The sequence below is a fragment of the Alosa sapidissima genome, chromosome 2, assembly GCF_018492685.1.
Source record: "Alosa sapidissima isolate fAloSap1 chromosome 2, fAloSap1.pri, whole genome shotgun sequence".
NCBI classification, from domain to species: domain Eukaryota; kingdom Metazoa; phylum Chordata; class Actinopteri; order Clupeiformes; family Clupeidae; genus Alosa; species Alosa sapidissima.
Genome location: NC_055958.1, coordinates 13300317 through 13319533, shown reverse-complemented (window position 1 = coordinate 13319533; position 19217 = coordinate 13300317). Strand labels below are relative to the sequence as shown.

The window sequence follows — 19217 nt, the reverse complement described above, 5'->3', positions numbered from 1 at the left end:
TGGGCTTCAGGGCACCCTGAGCTCTTGGGCCCAGTAGGCCCATTCAGTATTCCATCCCTGGACCTTTGGTATGACTCCATTTGTCTACAAAATGTAATTTTTAAAATACATTACAATAGAATATCTTGTTAACCTCTATATTACACAGAATGCAATGGCTTTTTGACTATTACTTACACCAGAGGATTTTTTAAACTAAGGCTTAGGCTCCTAGGTTTGGACCTATAGCCTAATGAGATTTTAGATTTTGATTTTATTATGCTGGCGGCTAATCACACAATTTTAACGTAGTTTGAAAGGGACAGGATTCAGGAATAGACTAAGACAGGCACCTCTTCTGTCTGACTCACCTCATGTTACCCCATGCATTAGGCTGGTTTCTGACAGAAATTGTGGTTTGTACCAACATGTAGAAACACTACTACAGCCATTATTTGGTGAATGGAGGTACAAATTCCTTTCTTTGGTTATTGTCCGCGATTCACATTAAAGCCGCAGTTTTTTTGATCATATTCACTGAAACCGACACTATGCTCCGACAGAACAACATAAATCAGCCGGTTTTTAAAAAAAAAACCACACTTCTACCTCCACCTAGAGCGTGTTATTTGTTTTGCAAAAATCCACAGCTCCCGGTTCTTCTGGTCCAACCATTGGGGTATACTACGAATCTCGATTCGTGGGTTAGCGAGGTATGTTGCGCTCAAAGCCAGGCTATGCTGTGACATGAAAGTGGATCTGTTTTAGTGTCGCTATATCACCATGGTATCTTATGCTGTCAACCAAACCTGGTCGGGAGGAGGTTATGTGCTAAGTTATAGCTCAAATCGTGTAATCTACCGCCCACTGACCAATCAATTGTCTTAAAAACGAAGTCTCACGTGTAGGATTCTGTCATATATCTTACTTACGACTAACATTTTCAATTTCGAATGCGCTTTAATAGTGCTGTGCGTGCAAATATCCCACTATGGACATGCATACCATACAACAACTGATGACAATGGATTTATTTGATGTTATAGGTTAGACACAAAAAATGACCACAGTGTAGATTAAGCTATCACTCATGAATGCGGAAGTAATTGTTTTTAAATAGAGGCGGTCTTGTGCGTCTCCACGTTTCACGATTGGCCAACGTCATCCCAACACCGAGATCGCGCACTGAGATGGAAGCCTAGTTTGACAAATATATCACAAGTATCACTTAACGTATACCCCTACCATATAACGCTTTGTGAAGCCTCAATATGTCTACATAGCCTAGATATGTCTAACGTGCTTCGTAGTATACCCCACAGGGCTGTGTGAGATCTGACTGTCAATCACAGTCTGGTGCAGTCTGGTGCGCACTGACGAGCACAAACTCGATGAGTGGGTGATCGGTGGTAGTGGGGGAGGGGCATGAGAGTTATAAACATTCAACATTTTGGCTACGTCCCCTCAATCTGTCAGACTTGACAACTGCAGATTTAACTGTAGGCTATCACCGCCAGTGCATCGTAAAAGCTTTTTCCAACTTGTGTGCTGTCGCCACATTTGAGTCCTACGTTTTGCCTGCATGGATGCATGACTGAGTGCACATTTACAGTTTTTCTCAGTCGCTTTGGTGCTATTCTCACATCACTATTAACATTTGTACAGCAGTGCATTTCTCAAAACAATTAGCGCAAACTGCAAAACCTAGTGGATGACCTGCAAAAGCACGTCACTTGCTCAAAATGGATAGTCCATTCCACAAAAGCACATATTCATGTCAATGAAACTGTCAGTGTCATCAAAATGAGAAGTCTTGACACCATTGTTTATGAACAAGATAGTCAAATGGCTTTGTCATGTTTTCATTATGACAGTTCTCTCAGTGTTTTCCAATGCAAAAAAAAGTCAGAACTCGGTGACACTACCTGAACATGCTCAAGACAGCACTATACAGTACTTGTACAGCCATTTGAAAACTACAGTAAAGTTACACATTGCTGTAGTTAGGGGAGTGAGTACAAGACACTGAATACGTACATTTTTACTGTATGCTTTTTGCAATTCTACAGCATTGTGACAGAATTTGATAACTAGTTCAACAATTTTGTATGTAATGACTCAAGCAATGAAATGAAGACTATTAGTTCTATAGGGAACGACTATTCAGTATCCATAAGTATAGTTCATTTTGACTGACATGACATAAGCAAATGGTAATGTTAAAAAATAGCAGAGAATTGTATAAAAGCAACTGATACATGTCCAATAGCATTTGCAAATTGTTCAGAGGAAGGAGAATTTGCTACTATGATGTGCACAAATGACTAAATGTTGTGGAGGTTGAACTAATAGAATTTTCATTCTGATCTGAAAAAAGCATTAAAGCGACTGAGAAAAACTGTAAATGTAACATGCAAGATGCAACAACCATTTCTAAGAGGCCTATAAACAGGTTAATTTCTGACATTACTACATGAATGTATTATTTATGTTGTTAGACATGTTTCACTTTCGCTATCATTGCGAGAAAATAGGCTACAATATGGAAAATCATTTAGATATTCTTAATCTAAATTAAATAATAAGATGTGAAGAGCTTGTGTACAGTGGCTTGTTTATCTCATTGCCCATGAAGAAGTATAGCATACAATGGTAATCTCTCAGAATATCAGTTGACAGCTGCACAACTCTAACAACATTTTCTTGACATTTGACCTTTCAGCCCCCTAACACCTCTGAAAAAGCCTCTGGAATGTATTTTAAATAGTTCCAGTGATGAAGGAAATGCTTTTGCCTTGCCCTGTCTAATCCTAAAACAATATTTAACTGTAAACCGTATACACATTGGCTTTGAATTCACAACGTACAAGTGAAGAAATTGCCAAACCAGAAAGTGGCTAAATAACAGGTGAACAGGTGAGACAATGATTATGCTAATAAGCAGATTCAGGTGAGCGGTGGAGACAGAGAGACAAGGAGCGAAAATCAGCACATGGTATAAGTCAAATGTCCATAGGAAGCCAGGAAAAAAATCAATCACCCTCAGCACTGAAAACCATGTTTGATACCTTAATTGATATAGTTTGAGTCAAGGTACCAACACAATATTTTGAGCATGTAGGCCTACTAATGAAAAGATATTAATGTATTTCCGGTGCTACAGTATGATTGTTTTTGTGATAGACTTTGTCATATATGGGGAATATGCACTTGAAAATTAGGTATGAAGTTTTTTTTTTCATGTTTGATGCTCTATAAATGAGATATTTTCATTTCTTTTGGACATGCACCTAGTTGGTAAGGAAGTACTAAAACAGTAGTATTATATAAATAAATTCAAAACTTCTGATGGGATTCATTGTAAAGATATTGGGATCAAAACACACTTACATTTTTCATAAATGCAATATTCAGCAGGTCATAGCTTGACAAATATTCAACTGTAGGGCAATTATTTTAGAAGTTGAAGACAATTAACAGTGTAGAATACTCCCTGAAAATGTCAAGAATCTAGCTTGAATCGTTCAAAAGTAATGACCGAAGGAACTTAGTCTTTTAAAAAACAACATTTTGTGAGCCTGTTTTTTAAGCTTCCATGTCTCAGACAATGAAATAGGTACATGCTTAAACTTTTGCACAGTTGTTGCTGGGTATAATAACATTATTGACCTATAAGTATAAAGCAAATCCAAAATGGTCAGGCGGGAGGCACGGAATGACCCACCTGTGGTTCAGAATAATCTGTAATATCCAACATCTTACTTCATAAATATGGGGACGAAAATATAACAACCCGGTCTTCCGTTATATGGCACGGAATGACCCAGGTATGCTTGTGATTACAAGGACAAAAGACATAAATTGTATTGCCAAATTGTAAGCTAAAATAATCAGTATAACATATGTAGCCGTCACCAACTTGGTCATTTCCAGTAATAATAAATCACATAAAACACATGCTTACTGAAGCTGCCATTCACATAGTTTGCACCATAACATATATTCTGAGGGTATCTCCTGCCAGGGCAAGCATAAGCATATAGGTTTACTTCTCCATTAGTGCTGCTATAGCCACCATAACATATGAACTCTATGACGTCTAAACATGCCCTGGACAGCACAGGATTGGAATGCACTGAAGTGTCAAAAATGCCCATTCACTCTGAAGTCATTTTTTCCCTCACATCTAAGGGCAGTGTCTCAAAAAGTGCATACTCCACTAGCAGACCACAGCGCTTTAGAAGCGGACAGCTGCCCAACTCACTAGGCAGGGCTACCAAGTGGTTTCCTTTCAGCTCTAGACAAGTCAACATATCCAGGTCGGAAATCTTTGATGAGAGCACAGACAGGGCGTTGTTGCCCAGCTTGAGCGTGTTCAGCTTCCTGCATAAGAAAAGCTCATCGGGGACGGTGGTTATCTTGTTAGATGTGACCGAGAGGTACTGAAGGTTCTGCAGAAACCTAATCTCAGGAGGGATGAAGCTGATGTCGTTGTGGGACAGGTCCAAGTACAACAGCTTGCTGCAACAGAACAAGTTAACAGGCAGGACCTCGATCTTGTTAAAGCTGAAGAAGAGCCTCTCCAAGTTGACCAGTTTCTTGATGTGCTCGGGGATCTGTGCGATGCTGTTGTGCCACAGCTTCAGGCAGGTGAACTTGGGCAGGTGTTGGAAGCTGACGATCCCCTCGATGGAAGCCAGCTTGTTCTCCCTCAGGTCCAGCGACTGCAGGTTGACCAGGCTGAAGATGGCGTACGGGATGCACTCGAGGTCACAGTGCACGAGCTCCAGCTCACTCAGACTCACCATCTTCTTCAGACTGTTCAGCGTGACCAGCTTGGTGCCGTCGTTGTGGACGTACAGCCTCTGGAGGTGGCTGGACACGTCCACTATGGCCTGAGGGATCTTGGTGACATTGCTCTTGAGCAACAGAGTCTTCAGGCACCTCAGCTCCTGCAGCGACTCCAGCGTAATGATTCTAGAGGCGCTGGGACGCAGTGAGCCAATCAGGTGGAGCTCTTCCAGGTTCCTCAGCACGTACAACCAATAGGGAAGCTCGTGGGCGCCTACAAACCACACCCGTAACACCTTCAGGTTGGCTTTCAGGAAAGGCAGGGCAGCCGTGTCCACCCTCAGCGAGCACTGGTACAGGGACAGCTCCTTAAGTTCCTCCAACTGCTCAATGGCGGCCGGGATGGTGACGTTGTTGATGAGCTCCATCTTGATGGCCTGCAGCTCAGCCAGCTCAAAGAGGGCGTCCGGCAGGCCCGGGAGCATGATCAGCTGGAGCTCCAGGCGGCCACTGGCATTGGTCTGCAGCCGCCGGCGAAGCTTTTCAACCGACCACACGTGGTTCAGGTTGAGCTGCCGCAGCTTGTTCTCCGTCACCTCGGACAGGAATATGGCGAAGCGCTTGGAGTAGAGCTGGTCGTACTGGTCCATCATGTGCAGCAGAAAGGCAAAGTCGTTCCTCACGTCCGGGATGTCGTTGACCCCAGTCTCCTTGCGCACATAATCAAAAGAGTACTCTTTCAGAGAGCGGTGGAAGAGCCAGTAGGTAGTGTAAAGGCATATGGCGCCACATATGACCACAATGAAGAGATAGAAGTAAGACAATTTGATGAACACGCCAGCCATGTTGTGAATGCAGCAAAAGAACTTGTACCCAGTCATGTCCTGAATATCCACGTTACAGGTGATGATGATGCTTATCTTGGGGACGAGGGCACCGTTTGAAACAATGATGAAGATGAACATGAACACCTTCATGATAGTCTGGCGAATGTATGTCTTGGAGAGCAGGTTGCTTTCCTCCACGTGCAGCCGGAACTTCTTGATCCGCTCGAAAAGGGCCTTTGCTTGCTCACACTCCTTCTTGTCCAAGACGCTGCCTGCCGCCGGTTTGTCCATCACAATCTTGCTTTGTGTGGAAGACACAGACTGGCTATTGACCAGGTTGATGTCCCCGGGGGAAGCCTCCTTGTCCTCCAGATGCTCTCCTGACACCTCAGACAAGGCCCGGGTAGTCCAGGGCGACTCAAAGCACTTCCCCAAGATGGAGACAAAGTGTTCGATTTTGGAGCTGGACTCGGGGAACTTGAACCAGAAGTTGCTGCACACGATGAAGACGATGGTCTGCATAAGCACTATGTAGGGAAAGACCTTGGGGAACCAGTGGAGGCTCGTCTGGTAGCAGATCTTGTGAATGAACTTATACTGCATCAGGTCCAGGTTGTTGTCCACACCCTTGCTCTCCAGATCTGATGCCGTGGGCGAGATTGAGGAGGAGTTGCAGCATTCAGCTGTGTCGTGATTCATGGTCAGCGGACATGTCGGACTTCTCTGAGGAAGACAGTACATTCTGTCATCCATCACCTACAGACAAGAAGAAACATCAGACATGTCCTTAAATATTTAGCCAAAATGGCTAAAGTGTGCAGGAAATGAACGTAGGCTACAACTTGACAAAAATGTCTGCAGTTATCACAGGGGACTAGCATATGTTGTAGAAATTAGAAAGATAGATAAACTAGAATAGATAGCCTACTTCATGAATGCTGAAGGAACCAAAAGTTCGCACTAGGTACTCGCAGTAGACTACCATGTAAACACAAGCACACAACATAACTTGTAGCTCTCAGTTTTAATACCAAATTTCATTTGGGATGGAGTAGTAACTTGCAGCTACTTACAGTATGCTGCTCTGACACCCACCTGAACGGTGCAACCAGACACTGCTATCAGAATCATGATGAAGGACAGGATGTCGGTGAAGACATCCCACCATGGCTTCAGCACACGAAACGCTGGGGGCTGCTCTGAGAAGTGCCACAACTCAGACACGTAAATCATAACTCCTGACAGGACACAACAAGACACATCAGAATGGCAAGCAAGTTATACTGTAACACTGTTGTTTGATTTTATGTAATCACAGGCTTCCCAATTATACCCGTAAACGGGCGGACTAGGACCAAAAATGTTGCCCATGTTAAAAAACAATTTCAAAAAACTTATAATACATTTTGTTTTTGTCTTGATGTAAGTAATCAACTCAGTAATTTTCATGATATGTGAAGGTTAATTTTTTTCCCCTATTCACGTGAGAAAAATACTGGATAGCATGAATAGGGTATATTTGGGTCTTTTCCGAAACTTTCCCCTATCGGGATTCTTCGGGGCTTTTTTTCCCTTACTCAGGACATATTGAGGATTCAAAATCAGTTAAGTTTGCTTGTGTTGCAATTTGTTCAACCTTGACCCCTATTTTGGCTTAAAATGACTGGACTTGTGATGCAAAGTATAGAAAGGGGATGCAATAGAGCTGCACAGTCCCGCCCACAGCCAAAATGCGGTTAGGTGCCGGATGTAAGATTCCCATTCATTTGTCCCATTGACGTTTGGAAAAATCCGTATCTAAAGAGTTTTACAGCATGTCTTAGGCTAACCAGCTACGGCATAACTCATAAGCATACAACATATAATTTTGAGTGAAAAAAAGAATAGAGAAAATCCAAAAAAAGTCAAAGGTACAAGACTGTGTACATATTTTCATTTCTGAGCGAAGGAACTACTTATCCCATAAACCACCGCGCCTCACTGAATAATATAGGCAAAATCGGCGCGATTCATTTTGCCATTTCCAACCGGCGACAGCACGCGAACCCTTTCCTCCAAACAGTGATTTTTATATAGTGAATGTGCAGTTAATAGCAGTTATTTCATGAGTAATCATGTCAATAATAGTGGTTTGATATTGAATTTTATATTTATCATCGTGTATTTTATATCGTGTGTGTGTGAAAGCGGTTAACGTTAACGGCAGTGCTTCGTAATGTTACCTGACTCATCCTATGCTGTCATCACTGCTCAGTCGGGCTGATGCATGGACTGGTGCATGGTCTGCTCTTGGACCACCATATTCAGTTTATTAATTTGCCGTGAATTATTACTCAAAATGTTCATTAAATGCATGAAGTATTCCTAGGTTAATGATTGATATGAATCATACAGTGAAGGCTACAGAACGTTACCAACCTCCCTGCTTAACTCACCACAACTTTGTAGGTCTTGTCCCTCATGCTGGCCCTTACAAAACCCACAAACTGACTCTCGGACACACAACAGTCAATAATGTGACCCGATTTAAAGTGGCTTTCACCCCTTTGGACACTCACTAAAACATAATATATTTCATACCTGTGTTGCAGCATGTAGGCTGTTAGCTGCATTATGTAATGACATACAATGTCGGAAATGCTAAAGGTTAGCCTGTCGGCTACCTGAAAAGTTTGAGTGTTTAAACTAACATATACTGTACAGTGGTCTATTTGATAGTGTATTGGCCCTGACTAAGTTCTTGTGATGTATAAACCCCAATCCTTGTTGATACAAGTACCAATATTCGTCAAGAAAGTTTTTAAATCACATTAAGATTTTCGCCATAGGCAGTAAAACACTCCGCCATGTTTGTCAATATTGTAACAATCTTGCAAAGTTGTCTTAGAAAGGTCTTTATTGGTTACGCACCAAAACACACGAACGCATAATGCCGGGCCAGACCTGGCCCTTATGCTCCAGCACTAAACATCTATGTGAGGCTGTATCTACAACACAGGTTATGAACACTGTAATCAACTATAAACATAAACACGACAGTCCGGACGCACAACATTGGTAACTTGCATGGTTAACATTAACATTCAACATAACACATCAACCGAACAGCATCATGGGAGCACAGTCATCAACAGCTAGGCTCAGATCATTACACAGCCCCCCGAGACTTAGTCCATGTCCCCTTGACTCAAGTCTTACCCTACGTCAGTCCATGAGCCTGGCTGGGACGCGGCGGTGACTTCCGGTGAAGGCTGCACGGTGACCGGTGTTAGAGCCACAGCTCCATTGTCACCAAGTTCCACAGAGTCAGTGTCAAAGTCTCCACGACCCTCAGCTGAGGCCAGGGGTCGATACGGGGCCAGTCGATCACGGTGGAGAGCCACAATTCTCCGACGCTTAATCAGTCTCACACGATAGACCACATCAGACAGCTTCTCTAAGACATCGCACGGTCCGACCCACTGGCTAGTGAGTTTCAGGGAAATGCCTTTCTTTCTCTCCGGGCAGTACACCCAAACTTTATCGCCGGGCTGGAACTCCTGGCCGCGACAGCGCGTATCGTAAGCTCGCTTTTGACGTATTCCAGCTTCACTCATAGCCTGCCTGGCCAACTCGTGTACTCCTTTCAGTCTCTCGCGTAGCTGCTTGTAGTATTCCAGCCCTGGCTTACCTCCAATCTCCGCTTCCGGAGGCGAACCGAACACCAAGTCCACTGGCGTGCGTAGCTCTCGCCCGAACATCAGAGCTGCCGGTGTGCATTTCGTTGACTCTTGCACCATTGTGCGATATGCCCAGAGCACAAGGGGCAAGTGTAAGTCCCAGTCCTTTTGTCGGCGGTCGGCCAATATGGCCAGCTGCACTGCTAGAGTCCGATTAAACCGTTCCACCAGCCCGTCGCTTTGTGGATGCAGAGGTGCCGTTCTCGTTTTCCGGATGCCCATGCGCTGGAAAACCTCAGCAAACATCTCTGCCTCGAAATTCCGCCCTTGGTCGCTGTGGAGCTCTTCTGGTGCCCCGAACCGGCAGAACATCTCAGTGACCAGTCTGTCCGCTGTCGTGTGGGCGCTCTGATCTGGCACCGCATACGCCTCCGGCCACTTAGTGAAATAGTCCATGGCCACGAGCACGTAGCGATTTCCCCGCACTGTGACTGGCAGTGGGCCCATGACATCGACGGCTACCCGCTCCATGGGAGCCCCGACTGCGTATTGCTGCAGCGGAGCGTGCGAGCGTCGCGTTGGGCCCTTCTTCGCTGTGAAGGCGTCACAGTAGTGAACATGCAGTTCAACGTCCAGCCTGCATCCCGGCCAATAGAAGTGGCCTCTCAGCCGACGAAGAGTCTTTGCAATGCCGAAATGAGCCGCCCCCACTGCCCCATGCACATGTTCCAGTACACAGGCTCGTAATCCAGCAGGAACCAGCAACTGGAAAATGTCAGATTGCCTATCGGGAGCTCGCCAGTGTCTATACAACAGTCCTTGACGTGCTACTATTCCCGGCCACTGTGAACAAATCGCTTTGGTCTCTGGATCGAGTGCTGATACGTCAGTCCATGGCGGTCGCTGACCGGCTTCGATCCATGACCACACTCGGCCGAGCGTGGCGTCTTCCGATTGCGCCTTCCGGATCTCCTCCCTCGACATCACGTCCACCGGCGACTGCGCATCCGTGGCCCCAGCTGCCGCTCTGCAGTGCTGCGAGACAACCTCGGGGTGCTGTTGGCGAGCGTTGACTCTCTCGCTGGCGTGAAGCTGGCGAGCAGTGGCTCTCTTGATGGCGCGGCGCTGGCGAGCGTTGAGTCTCTCGCTGGCGTGCTGCTGACGAGCGTTGACCCTCTCGTTGGCGCGACGCTGGCTAGCGTTGAAAACAGCGACTCTCTCTCTCTCTGCCAGCGGTGATGCAGCCTGTAGCCGACGAGCGGGCTCCGGTTGAGCCGCGGCCAGGCTCCTCTCCTCCCTCCGGTGGCAGTGTTGGCACTGGTTTGCTGCACACGGACGCCTGGAAGCCGTGAAGGCGACCCGCCCGGTGTCGAATCTCCATGTCGTAGTCCTGGAGCGCCTCCAACCAGCGAGCCAGCTGGCCCTCTGGTTCTTTGAAGTTCAGCAGCCAGGTGAGCGACGCGTGGTCCGTTCTCAGCAGGAACCGTTTGCCGTAGAGGTAGGTTCGGAAATGGCGCACTGCCACCACCACAGCCAACAGTTGCGTGTCATGCAGTAATTCTTCTCCTCTCGGTCCAGTGAGCGGTTGAAGTATGCGACCACTTGCTCGCCCTGCTCGCCTGCTTGTGAGAGGACGGCGCCGACGCCCACGTCGCTGGCGTCGGTGTCCAGGATAAACGGCAGTCGAGGGTCAGGGAAGGCGAGCACTGGGGCCTCGAATAGCGCCCTCCGCAGCCGCCGGAATGCTGCATCGCACTCTCGTGTCCACTCGAAGAGCTGGCCTTTGTGCGTCAATCGATGCAGCGGGCTGGCGACTGTAGCAAAGTCCCGAATGAAGCGCCGGTAATATGACGCCAGGCCCAGGAAGCTCCGCAGCTCAGCACCGTCGCGTGGAACAGGCCAATGTCTCACCGTCTCCACTTTAGCTGGGTCGGTGGCCACTCCGGCAGCCCCCACGACATGGCTCAGGAACCCGGTTTGCCGGCACTTTTTCGGGTGCAGTTTGAGCCCAGCACCTCGTATGGCGTCGAACACCTTCTCCAGATGTCCTATGGCACCGGTGAAGTCTGTTGCATGACACAGGATGTCGTCCAGGTAAACCACGCAGCATGTTCGTGGAATGCCCGTCAGGACACGCTCCATCAGCCGCTCAAAGTTCGCTGGCCCGTTGCATAGGCCGATCGGAAGTACCCGGAACTGCCACAGCCCTTGCCCGATGGTAAACGCTGTCTTCGGCTGAGCTTCCGGGGCTAACTCAATCTGCCAGTAGCCACTGCGTAAGTCCAGCGAGCTAAACCAGCAGGAGCCAGCAATGCTGTCCAGTGCATCGTCAATGCGGGGGAGCGGGTAGGAGTCTTTCTGGGTTACCTGGTTGAGGCGCCTGTAGTCAACACAGAACCGCCACGAGCCGTCCTTCTTCTGGACGAGTACAGCCGGCGCAGCCCAGGGACTACTGCTTGGCTCTATCACTCCTGCTGCGGCCATTTCCTTGATCTTTTCTTCAGCTGCTTGTCGTTTGGCGAACGGTAAGTGATGAGGCTGAAGTTGAATGGGCCGGGCATTTCCGGTGTCGATATCGTGTTGGACCAGGCTCGTTCGGGTGCAGTCCTCATCTCTTGCGGCGAAGATGTCGGTGTACACTGCTAGTAGTCTCCGCACCTGGCTACCCTGTGTTTCACTCAGCCCCTCACAGCTACGAGTGCAGAGTTCATTTACGGCTTGCCTTGTCTCTACAGAGGGCTGCGCTCTCTGAGCGGAGAGTGGTGTTTGCTCAACCTGCTCTCTTGGCTCCTCCCTGGTGGGCGTGAGCTGAGCAGTGGCGGCCTCAGCGAGCGGACCTGGATGAGACCTGTTGTTTTCGCGGGCTTGAGTTTCGCGGGCTTGTGTGGGGAGGGGCGGAGACTCAGCAAGCGGACCTGGATGAGACCTGTTGTTTTCGCGGGCTTGAGTTTCGCGGGCTTGTGTGGGGAGGGGCGGAGTCTTGGATGGCGAGCACTCTTTGCGAGTTTGCTTCCTGCGGGCTTGTGTGGAGCGAGTTGGAGAGTTCTTCGTCGCGCCAGCTCTCCGCACTTCATGCTCTGTTTTCCCCGCCGTGTACAACACTACGCTGCTCGTCCCTAAGTGTAGTGTGAACCGGGAAATGTCCACCACAGCCCCCCATTTCTCTAGCACGTCCAGGCCGAGAATGCAATCATCCTGAATGCTAGCCAACCAAAGCCGGCAGCTCGCCGTCTCACCGTTGATGCACACGCACACCACTTTTTGTCCAGTTCCGCTCGCTCTCCGGTAACTGTTGTGATGCGTGTTTTTGTCTCTTCCCAGCCTCTGGGTCTGGCTACCAGCGTGCCGGGTAAAAGACCGGGGCGCACCAGCGAGATGGTGGAGCCAGTATCGATCAAGGCACGACACTGAGTCCCGTCTAGCGTACAGTCCACATAGAGTCCTCTTGTTTGGCCGAGCCGGCCCAGTCATATGCAGTCCATAGCCAGGGAGGTAGTGAAACTTGAAGGTGGCATCCCTCCCGCCGTGCCACCCCCCTCTAGTTTGACTGGGGCGCGCGCGTGAGGGGTGCTGGGGCGGGACAGTACCTCGCGATGTGACCCGGTTCGCCACACCGGTAGCATCCGTCTCCGCTGGCCGGCCTCTTCCACTCGCGTGGGCGGCGTTGTGGTGGCTGTGCTGTGGTCTGTTGCGTCGTCTCCAACTCCTCCCTGTCTTCCTCCATCGATGTCTGGCGTACGCAATGCCTCGACTCCGTTGTGTGGAAGATGTTTTCCACCCGTTCGGCCACCGCGAGTGCCACGGCCAGCTAGCTGGGGGCGCTCAGGCGAAGGTGTTCTCTCAGCCGCTCCGGATGGATGCCTCGCACAAACGCTTCCAGTGCCATCTCTTCATGTAGACTCTGGCTGTACGTTGGGTAGCCCCGCCGGGCATACAGCTGCAGGTCAGTCGCGAACTTGCCCAGTCTCTCGCCCTTGTGGCGCTGTCTGGAAGCGAGTTGTTCGCGAGCATCGCTGGTGAAGATCCTCTGGCCGAATCGTCGTTGCAGAGCGGCCTCGATTGCAGTCCAGGTTGCTTGCTCTGCCGGTGGCAGGTCTTCTAATACTTGTAGTGCTTCCCCCTCCAGAGCCGACGCCACCTGTGGCCCGTTCTCTCCGCCGACCAGCCATTCAGCTCGGCTGCCAGCCGGACCTGCACCAGGTATGTCGCCAGCGGCCTCTCACCATTGTAGCGGGGCAATTTGGCGTTGGAGCGCCCTTCTGCCGCCGTCACACCGGGGACCAGACGATTTCCATCGCTCCCGTGTGGAGTGGGTTCCAGTGGCGGGATGCTGCCATTAGCCCGGTTCGTCTCCTCCTGTGGCCGGGGGCGGGTTTCTTCGTTACGGTCACGCTGCAGGCTGGCTCCGTCTGCTGGGCCCAGCAGGTGGCCATGGGCGAGCGCACTGTCAAAGAGCCGTCTTGGCAGGAAACTCATCATCGCCGGGGTATTGGTCGCAGCTTTCTCCTCCCGTCCTGTAGTGGTCGGCATCCCACTTTTGACACCAATGTAACAATCTTGCAAAGTTGTCTTAGAAAGGTCTTTATTGGTTACGCACTAAAACACACGAACGCATAATGCCGGGCCAGACCTGGCCCTTATGCTCCAGCACTAAACATCTATGTGAGGCTGTATCTACAACACACACTAGTTAGACCCGGTTATGAACACTGTAATCAACTATAAACATAAACACGACAGTCAGGACGCACAACATTGGTAACTTGCATGGTTAACATTAACATTCAACATAACACATCAACCGAACAGCATCATGGGAGCACAGTCATCAACAGCTAGGCTCAGATCATTACAATATTTTTCGCAGAGAAAGTTTCAAACTATGACCATAACGGCCTTTCCACCAATCAGAGGCATCACTGTGGGATTGTGGGATTGTTCAGGATTGTGAACAATACTTATCCAAGAGATCGCGAATAAAAGGCATTTATCTCAAAACAAGGTTAGTGCCCCATGAACTCTTGGTGTCTATAGGAGCATATACAATCGCTTAGTACAGCCGTAGCTGGTTTTAAGTCTACCACGTGCAGTTAAGTTTTTATGGCTTATTCTATGGCTTAGTTAGGAACGTTTATTTAGGATTTTGGTGACTTAAGACATTTCTGTTATACAGCTTTCCTATCTGAAGTTAGGAAAAAACTGACTTTGGAGCGGCTGTTCTGTAAGTTAGCCTCCGGGGCTGAATAAGGTGAATACCGCAATTGTCAATGGAGAAATTGCATTGAATTTTTACATCCGGCATCGGCTGTGGGCGGGACTGTGCAGCTCTATAGAGTTCCGAAGCCATGACGTAGCGTTGCCAAGGCAGCAATTTCACTGGATCTAAACAAATCAATCTACCATTAGAAATCACCATAGCGGTGGCTTTCTTAATATATTTCAATCATTTTACAACGTTTCTAAGACAACACGATCAAATTCGTGACTACAGTTTTAATTTAGCATGGGTTTCCTCCGTAAAAGAGACCTGCATGTAACTTCACAGCATGCGGTTAAAATCCTTAAATTCACGGACGTGTTTTGGCTTTATTTTTTTGGCAAAAAACGTCGCTCTTAACAGCCACCAGTCTTTGAGAAGACGTGAAATATCCACTGGAATTTTGTTTCTTTCTATTACACCTGCCAGGGAACCCGTGTTATGTGGCTAAGCTGCTGCCTAGCAGGTATTTATTTTATTATAGATTATTTATTTTTGCAGCCAGTCACTGCTGTTGTTTTATTTTATTGATTTTATCTTAGTCATAGAAGCTAAATTCGAAGGCAGGCCACAGGTAAAATCCAACGATCCGCATTCACCCCGCAAGCCAATAGTTAAATAGCCCTCTCCTAGAGCTTTTGAGATATTGCCACTGCTCCAACACTGAGCACTGTTAGAATGCTTGGATCAAGCCAGGTTCAGCATAGCGTATGCTATGGCAAGCCATTTTAACATTTACCCGCTAAGTTTGACTATCCGGAATTAACATTGTAGATATCAACAACGTCTTTCTGACTAGTCGCAATTACATTTTGGATAGTTGGAATTGTCATTCAAGATATCTGTAATGTAATTGTGACTAGTCGAAACGTCAGATAGAGATATCTGTAATTTAGTTTGACTAGGCTATAGTTTTGACTTTAGTTTTAGTTTTGGCTTTAGTTTTGACTAGTTTTAACTGAATTACAGATATCTGTCATCACGTCATTGAAAACAACATTCAACTCGTCACACATCTTAAATGACAATTGACCTGTCGCTAAGCCCCGCCCCCCATTGTTACCGTGTGAAAACTCGGACAAACAAACCAGACTTGATTAGAAATACATTGTGGACAATGGCAGCTGAGAGTATATGAAAGCAGGCTTTGAGGACGTATTGGTCGATAAAGGATTTACTTTCCTCCAGAAGCTATCAAAAGGAACTTAATTATGCTATGGAGGGGTGTATTCAAAACTTTAGAATACATACAAGGTGACAAGCCGTTGTGGCGAGTAGCCGTGCAAAAACCACTGACGTTAATGCTAGCTAGCTAGCTAGTGGAAGATTGATACTAAGATAGGTTACGTTAATATTTGATGTAGTAAGAATATAGTAGTTGGTTAATGAGCATTTTCATCTTGGGATTTAACAGGGAACCTGTGCCCACGTTGTTGGCTTAGTAGCCTACATTACGTCAAGCTGTTTCAAACGCGAGAGACGTCCTGTAGGCTACTGTTGATGAAAATATACCCCGTTTTCTAGCCTCTCGGGGTACCGGCTATCAGTATTACACGTCCCCAATGCAAAATGTTTGACCATGGTTATCCGTCGGGGTTTTTTGAGTTAATAAACTCCATAAATAACCATTAATTTGTCATTTTATGCCTCCTCCCTGTTGTTTTCTATGGAGTTGTCCGAGCTGATGTCCGAGTCCCGTTGAGGCTGGTCTGTCATTGGCTCATCAGCGTTCTAAGGGTGGTGCTTAGCGACAGGTCAATTGCAGATATCTTTAATTCAGTTTTGACTAGGCAGAATGAAAGGTGAAGATATCTCAAACGTCATTATGACTAGTGCAAATTATTGTGCAAGACGTTGCTCTTTAGATCCGTAGCAGAGCCCATCTACTTATTAGACATTCTCTGTCCGTTATAGATATCTGTCTATGTCTCTGTCTAAAAGTTATAGATATCTCCAATTTCAGATATCTCTAATCAAAACTCATTCAAGATATCTATAACTTGATAATAGATATCTACAATCAAATTATGACTATCCCTAACTCCAGTTTGAGATATCTACAACGTAATTTTGACTAGTCATAATTCCGTTTACAGATATCTACAATGTCATTTCACCTAGTCAAAACTTTAATTGAGGTGAATTAAAGATATCTTCAACTGGAGTTATGACTAGTCAGAATCAAATTGTAGATATCTCTAACTGGAATTACAGATATCTACAATTCAATTGCAGATATCCGTAATTCACATAGTGGATATCTGCAACTGAATTGTAGATATCCGTAATGATAAACCCCATAGAAATGAATGGCAAATGTGGCGTCATTTGTCTTAGGAAGAATGTCTTTGTGGATATCTGAAATGACAATTATGGATAGGAAGAATTTAATTGTGGATATCTAAAATGTTCGTTTTGACTAGGCAAAACTGAATGACAGATATCTGCAATACATCCAGTCTAGCGGGTAAATGTTTAAATGGCTTGTCATAGTATGCCACTGTCTGCTACTGACCGGACCAGGGCAAGCACACTTTCGCAGTTCCCGCCGGAAATGCAGTCTAGTTAAAAATGATATCCTAGCGGCCCAAAAGGTGCGTCGGCACACCGGCAGGGACGGATTAAACAAATATGGGCCCCTGTGCACAATATCAAAAAAGCCCCCCACCCTCCCCCTGACCGCGACGCGACAGAATTTCGAAATTTTCACGGGGAGACACATGCGCATGCAAGTGACGTGCGCGTGCAGCCAGCGCTTCTCTCTTTGCTGTCGCTGTGCAGGCTGGTGCACAATTTCACACAATGATAATGTAGTACATTATGTCATATATTATAACTCAGGCCCACACAGAAATGAATTCCAGCAGCTGTTTTTATTATTAGGCTGTAATCTCCCTTTGCTGGCCAAACAGTCTACAGCAACATTTTTCACTAAACGGACCGGACAACAGTTGTCATATTTCTGACAGACCGGTAGCAGGGACGTTGATAGTATTTTGTGAGAGGTGGTGCTTATCATATTACGGGGGGTTCGGTGGTGTCTCCCCGGGAAAATTTCGAAATTCTGGCTGTTAAATATACCCTTTTAACACAGTTTGGAAGGGGCATACAAACTTTAACAGAGCAAGCAGGGCCCGTTTTCTGTCTGACTCAGGTGACGTGAACATTGGCTACCTGCATGATAAGGTTTTCACTTCACTGCTGCTTGACACTACCTTGCATGGAGACATATTTCACGTTAACAGTGGAGATGTTAGCAAAACTATAGCGTTTGGTAAATGGAGATGCAGATCATCTCCCTAATTAATGTCTTTGCGCAACAGCCCACATTATGCGCTCACTCCAGCGAGACGAGTGAAATAATGTAGGCCTATCTGTCATCGGCATCATAGACATAATATACATAGACGCCGCATCGACCGCTGCTCCCTACTAGCGCTGACGAGATTTGGAGCCGCCATCTTGGACCGGTCATCCACTCCACTCAGTGTAATCTGTTTGGCCGGTGCAATGAGCTGTCAGCACACTTAATTAATCATATCTCACTGAATACCGAACAGATTTTCACGCGGTTTTTTTTGCTGCAAAGGTCATACATGTAGCTATGATACAGGCCACATTGTTCGAAAATACAAAATACAACCAATAGTACGGTAATGTTAAATCTTACTTGTGAAAAGTAAATCCCCCGAGTATGGTCCGCCGATTTGAGCAGGAACATGCTGCACAGTGCTGTCATCTTGTGTTTTCTGCTGCAACGCAATGAGGAGTATGACCGGTCCAAGATGGCGGCCGCATTTCTTGTTTCCAGCAGCCAATGCGGCGTCTATGTATATTATGTCTATGATCGGCATCGCCATAGGCTATTTGCTACGATATAAGCTACTGTTAGGCCTACAACAAGTCGCAATTTATTAGGCTATCCAATCGCTATGCTGTTTTCATGAACATTGCAGGAATCCACTTCATTCACCTACCCACGAGTGGGTCAGTTTCACTTTCGCAAACACGCATACACATTGAATGAGCACTCATAGCCTACCACTTCCACCTAATGTTATGCCTCTATATTTTATGAATTAAGAAGTATTTATTGATCAGGAAAACATTTAGTTTATTTTTCTTCCGGTCCGCGGTTCCATAACACCATTCAGTTCAGTTGTGCCGCAAATTAACAGACAGAAGCACCGGGCATAATCTAGCCTAAATTCATGGCATTTTTTTTTTTTAATCCGAGGGCCCCCATTGGCTGAGGGCCCCTGTGCACGTGCACACTTGGCACAAGCCATGATCCGTCCCTGCACACCGGGAAAATGCCCGGTAGCCTATGCCAGATGGCCAGTCCGCCCCTGGGCCTACGCTACCAAAGCTTGTTTAAAATAAAATTAAAACACGTTTAAAGGTCATGAACTGTATGGAAGAGTAGGCCTAGACTATAATACACACACACCCTATGTTAGATGATAGTAATTTACATCAACATATAATACAATGACAAAGTGTGTCTTACGTTTACGCTTAGGCTACGTTACATTTCCTCTGGTCCACTCCATGTCGGGAAAAGCCAGGGAAAAACATATTATGTTGATAAGGGCAACTAAGGTTCGGTTGAATTTGAATTCGAATTCACAGGTTTCGCGTGCGTAAATCTATCTATCCGTCTGTTCCATTAACCTGTTGAGGAGTACGGTCACAAATATGTGA

At 46.7% G+C, this 19217-nt stretch overlaps 1 protein-coding gene across 1 annotated transcript; it reads right to left on the bottom strand.

Moving 5' to 3' along the window:
* Positions 1-2564: 2564 nt before the first annotated feature.
* LOC121695182 (volume-regulated anion channel subunit LRRC8C-like) lies at positions 2565-19203 on the bottom strand. Its single transcript, XM_042075765.1, has 3 exons — positions 19024-19203; positions 6693-6835; positions 2565-6353 (listed from the first exon to the last, which is right to left on the bottom strand). The coding sequence occupies exons 2-3, from the start codon at positions 6828-6830 to the stop codon at positions 4137-4139; spliced, it is 2355 nt and encodes a 784-aa protein (XP_041931699.1). The 5' UTR covers positions 6831-6835; positions 19024-19203; the 3' UTR covers positions 2565-4136.
* Positions 19204-19217: the final 14 nt, after the last annotated feature.

Coding starts and splice junctions, on each gene's coding strand:
- LOC121695182 (XM_042075765.1), bottom strand. CDS start 6,830: ATGATTTACGTGTCTGAGTTGTGGCACTTCTCAGAGCAGCCCCCAGCG. Junction 6,354..6,692: donor TGTCTGGTTGCACCGTTCAG/GTGGGTGTCAGA, acceptor TCTTGTCTGTAG/GTGATGGATGACAGAATGTA.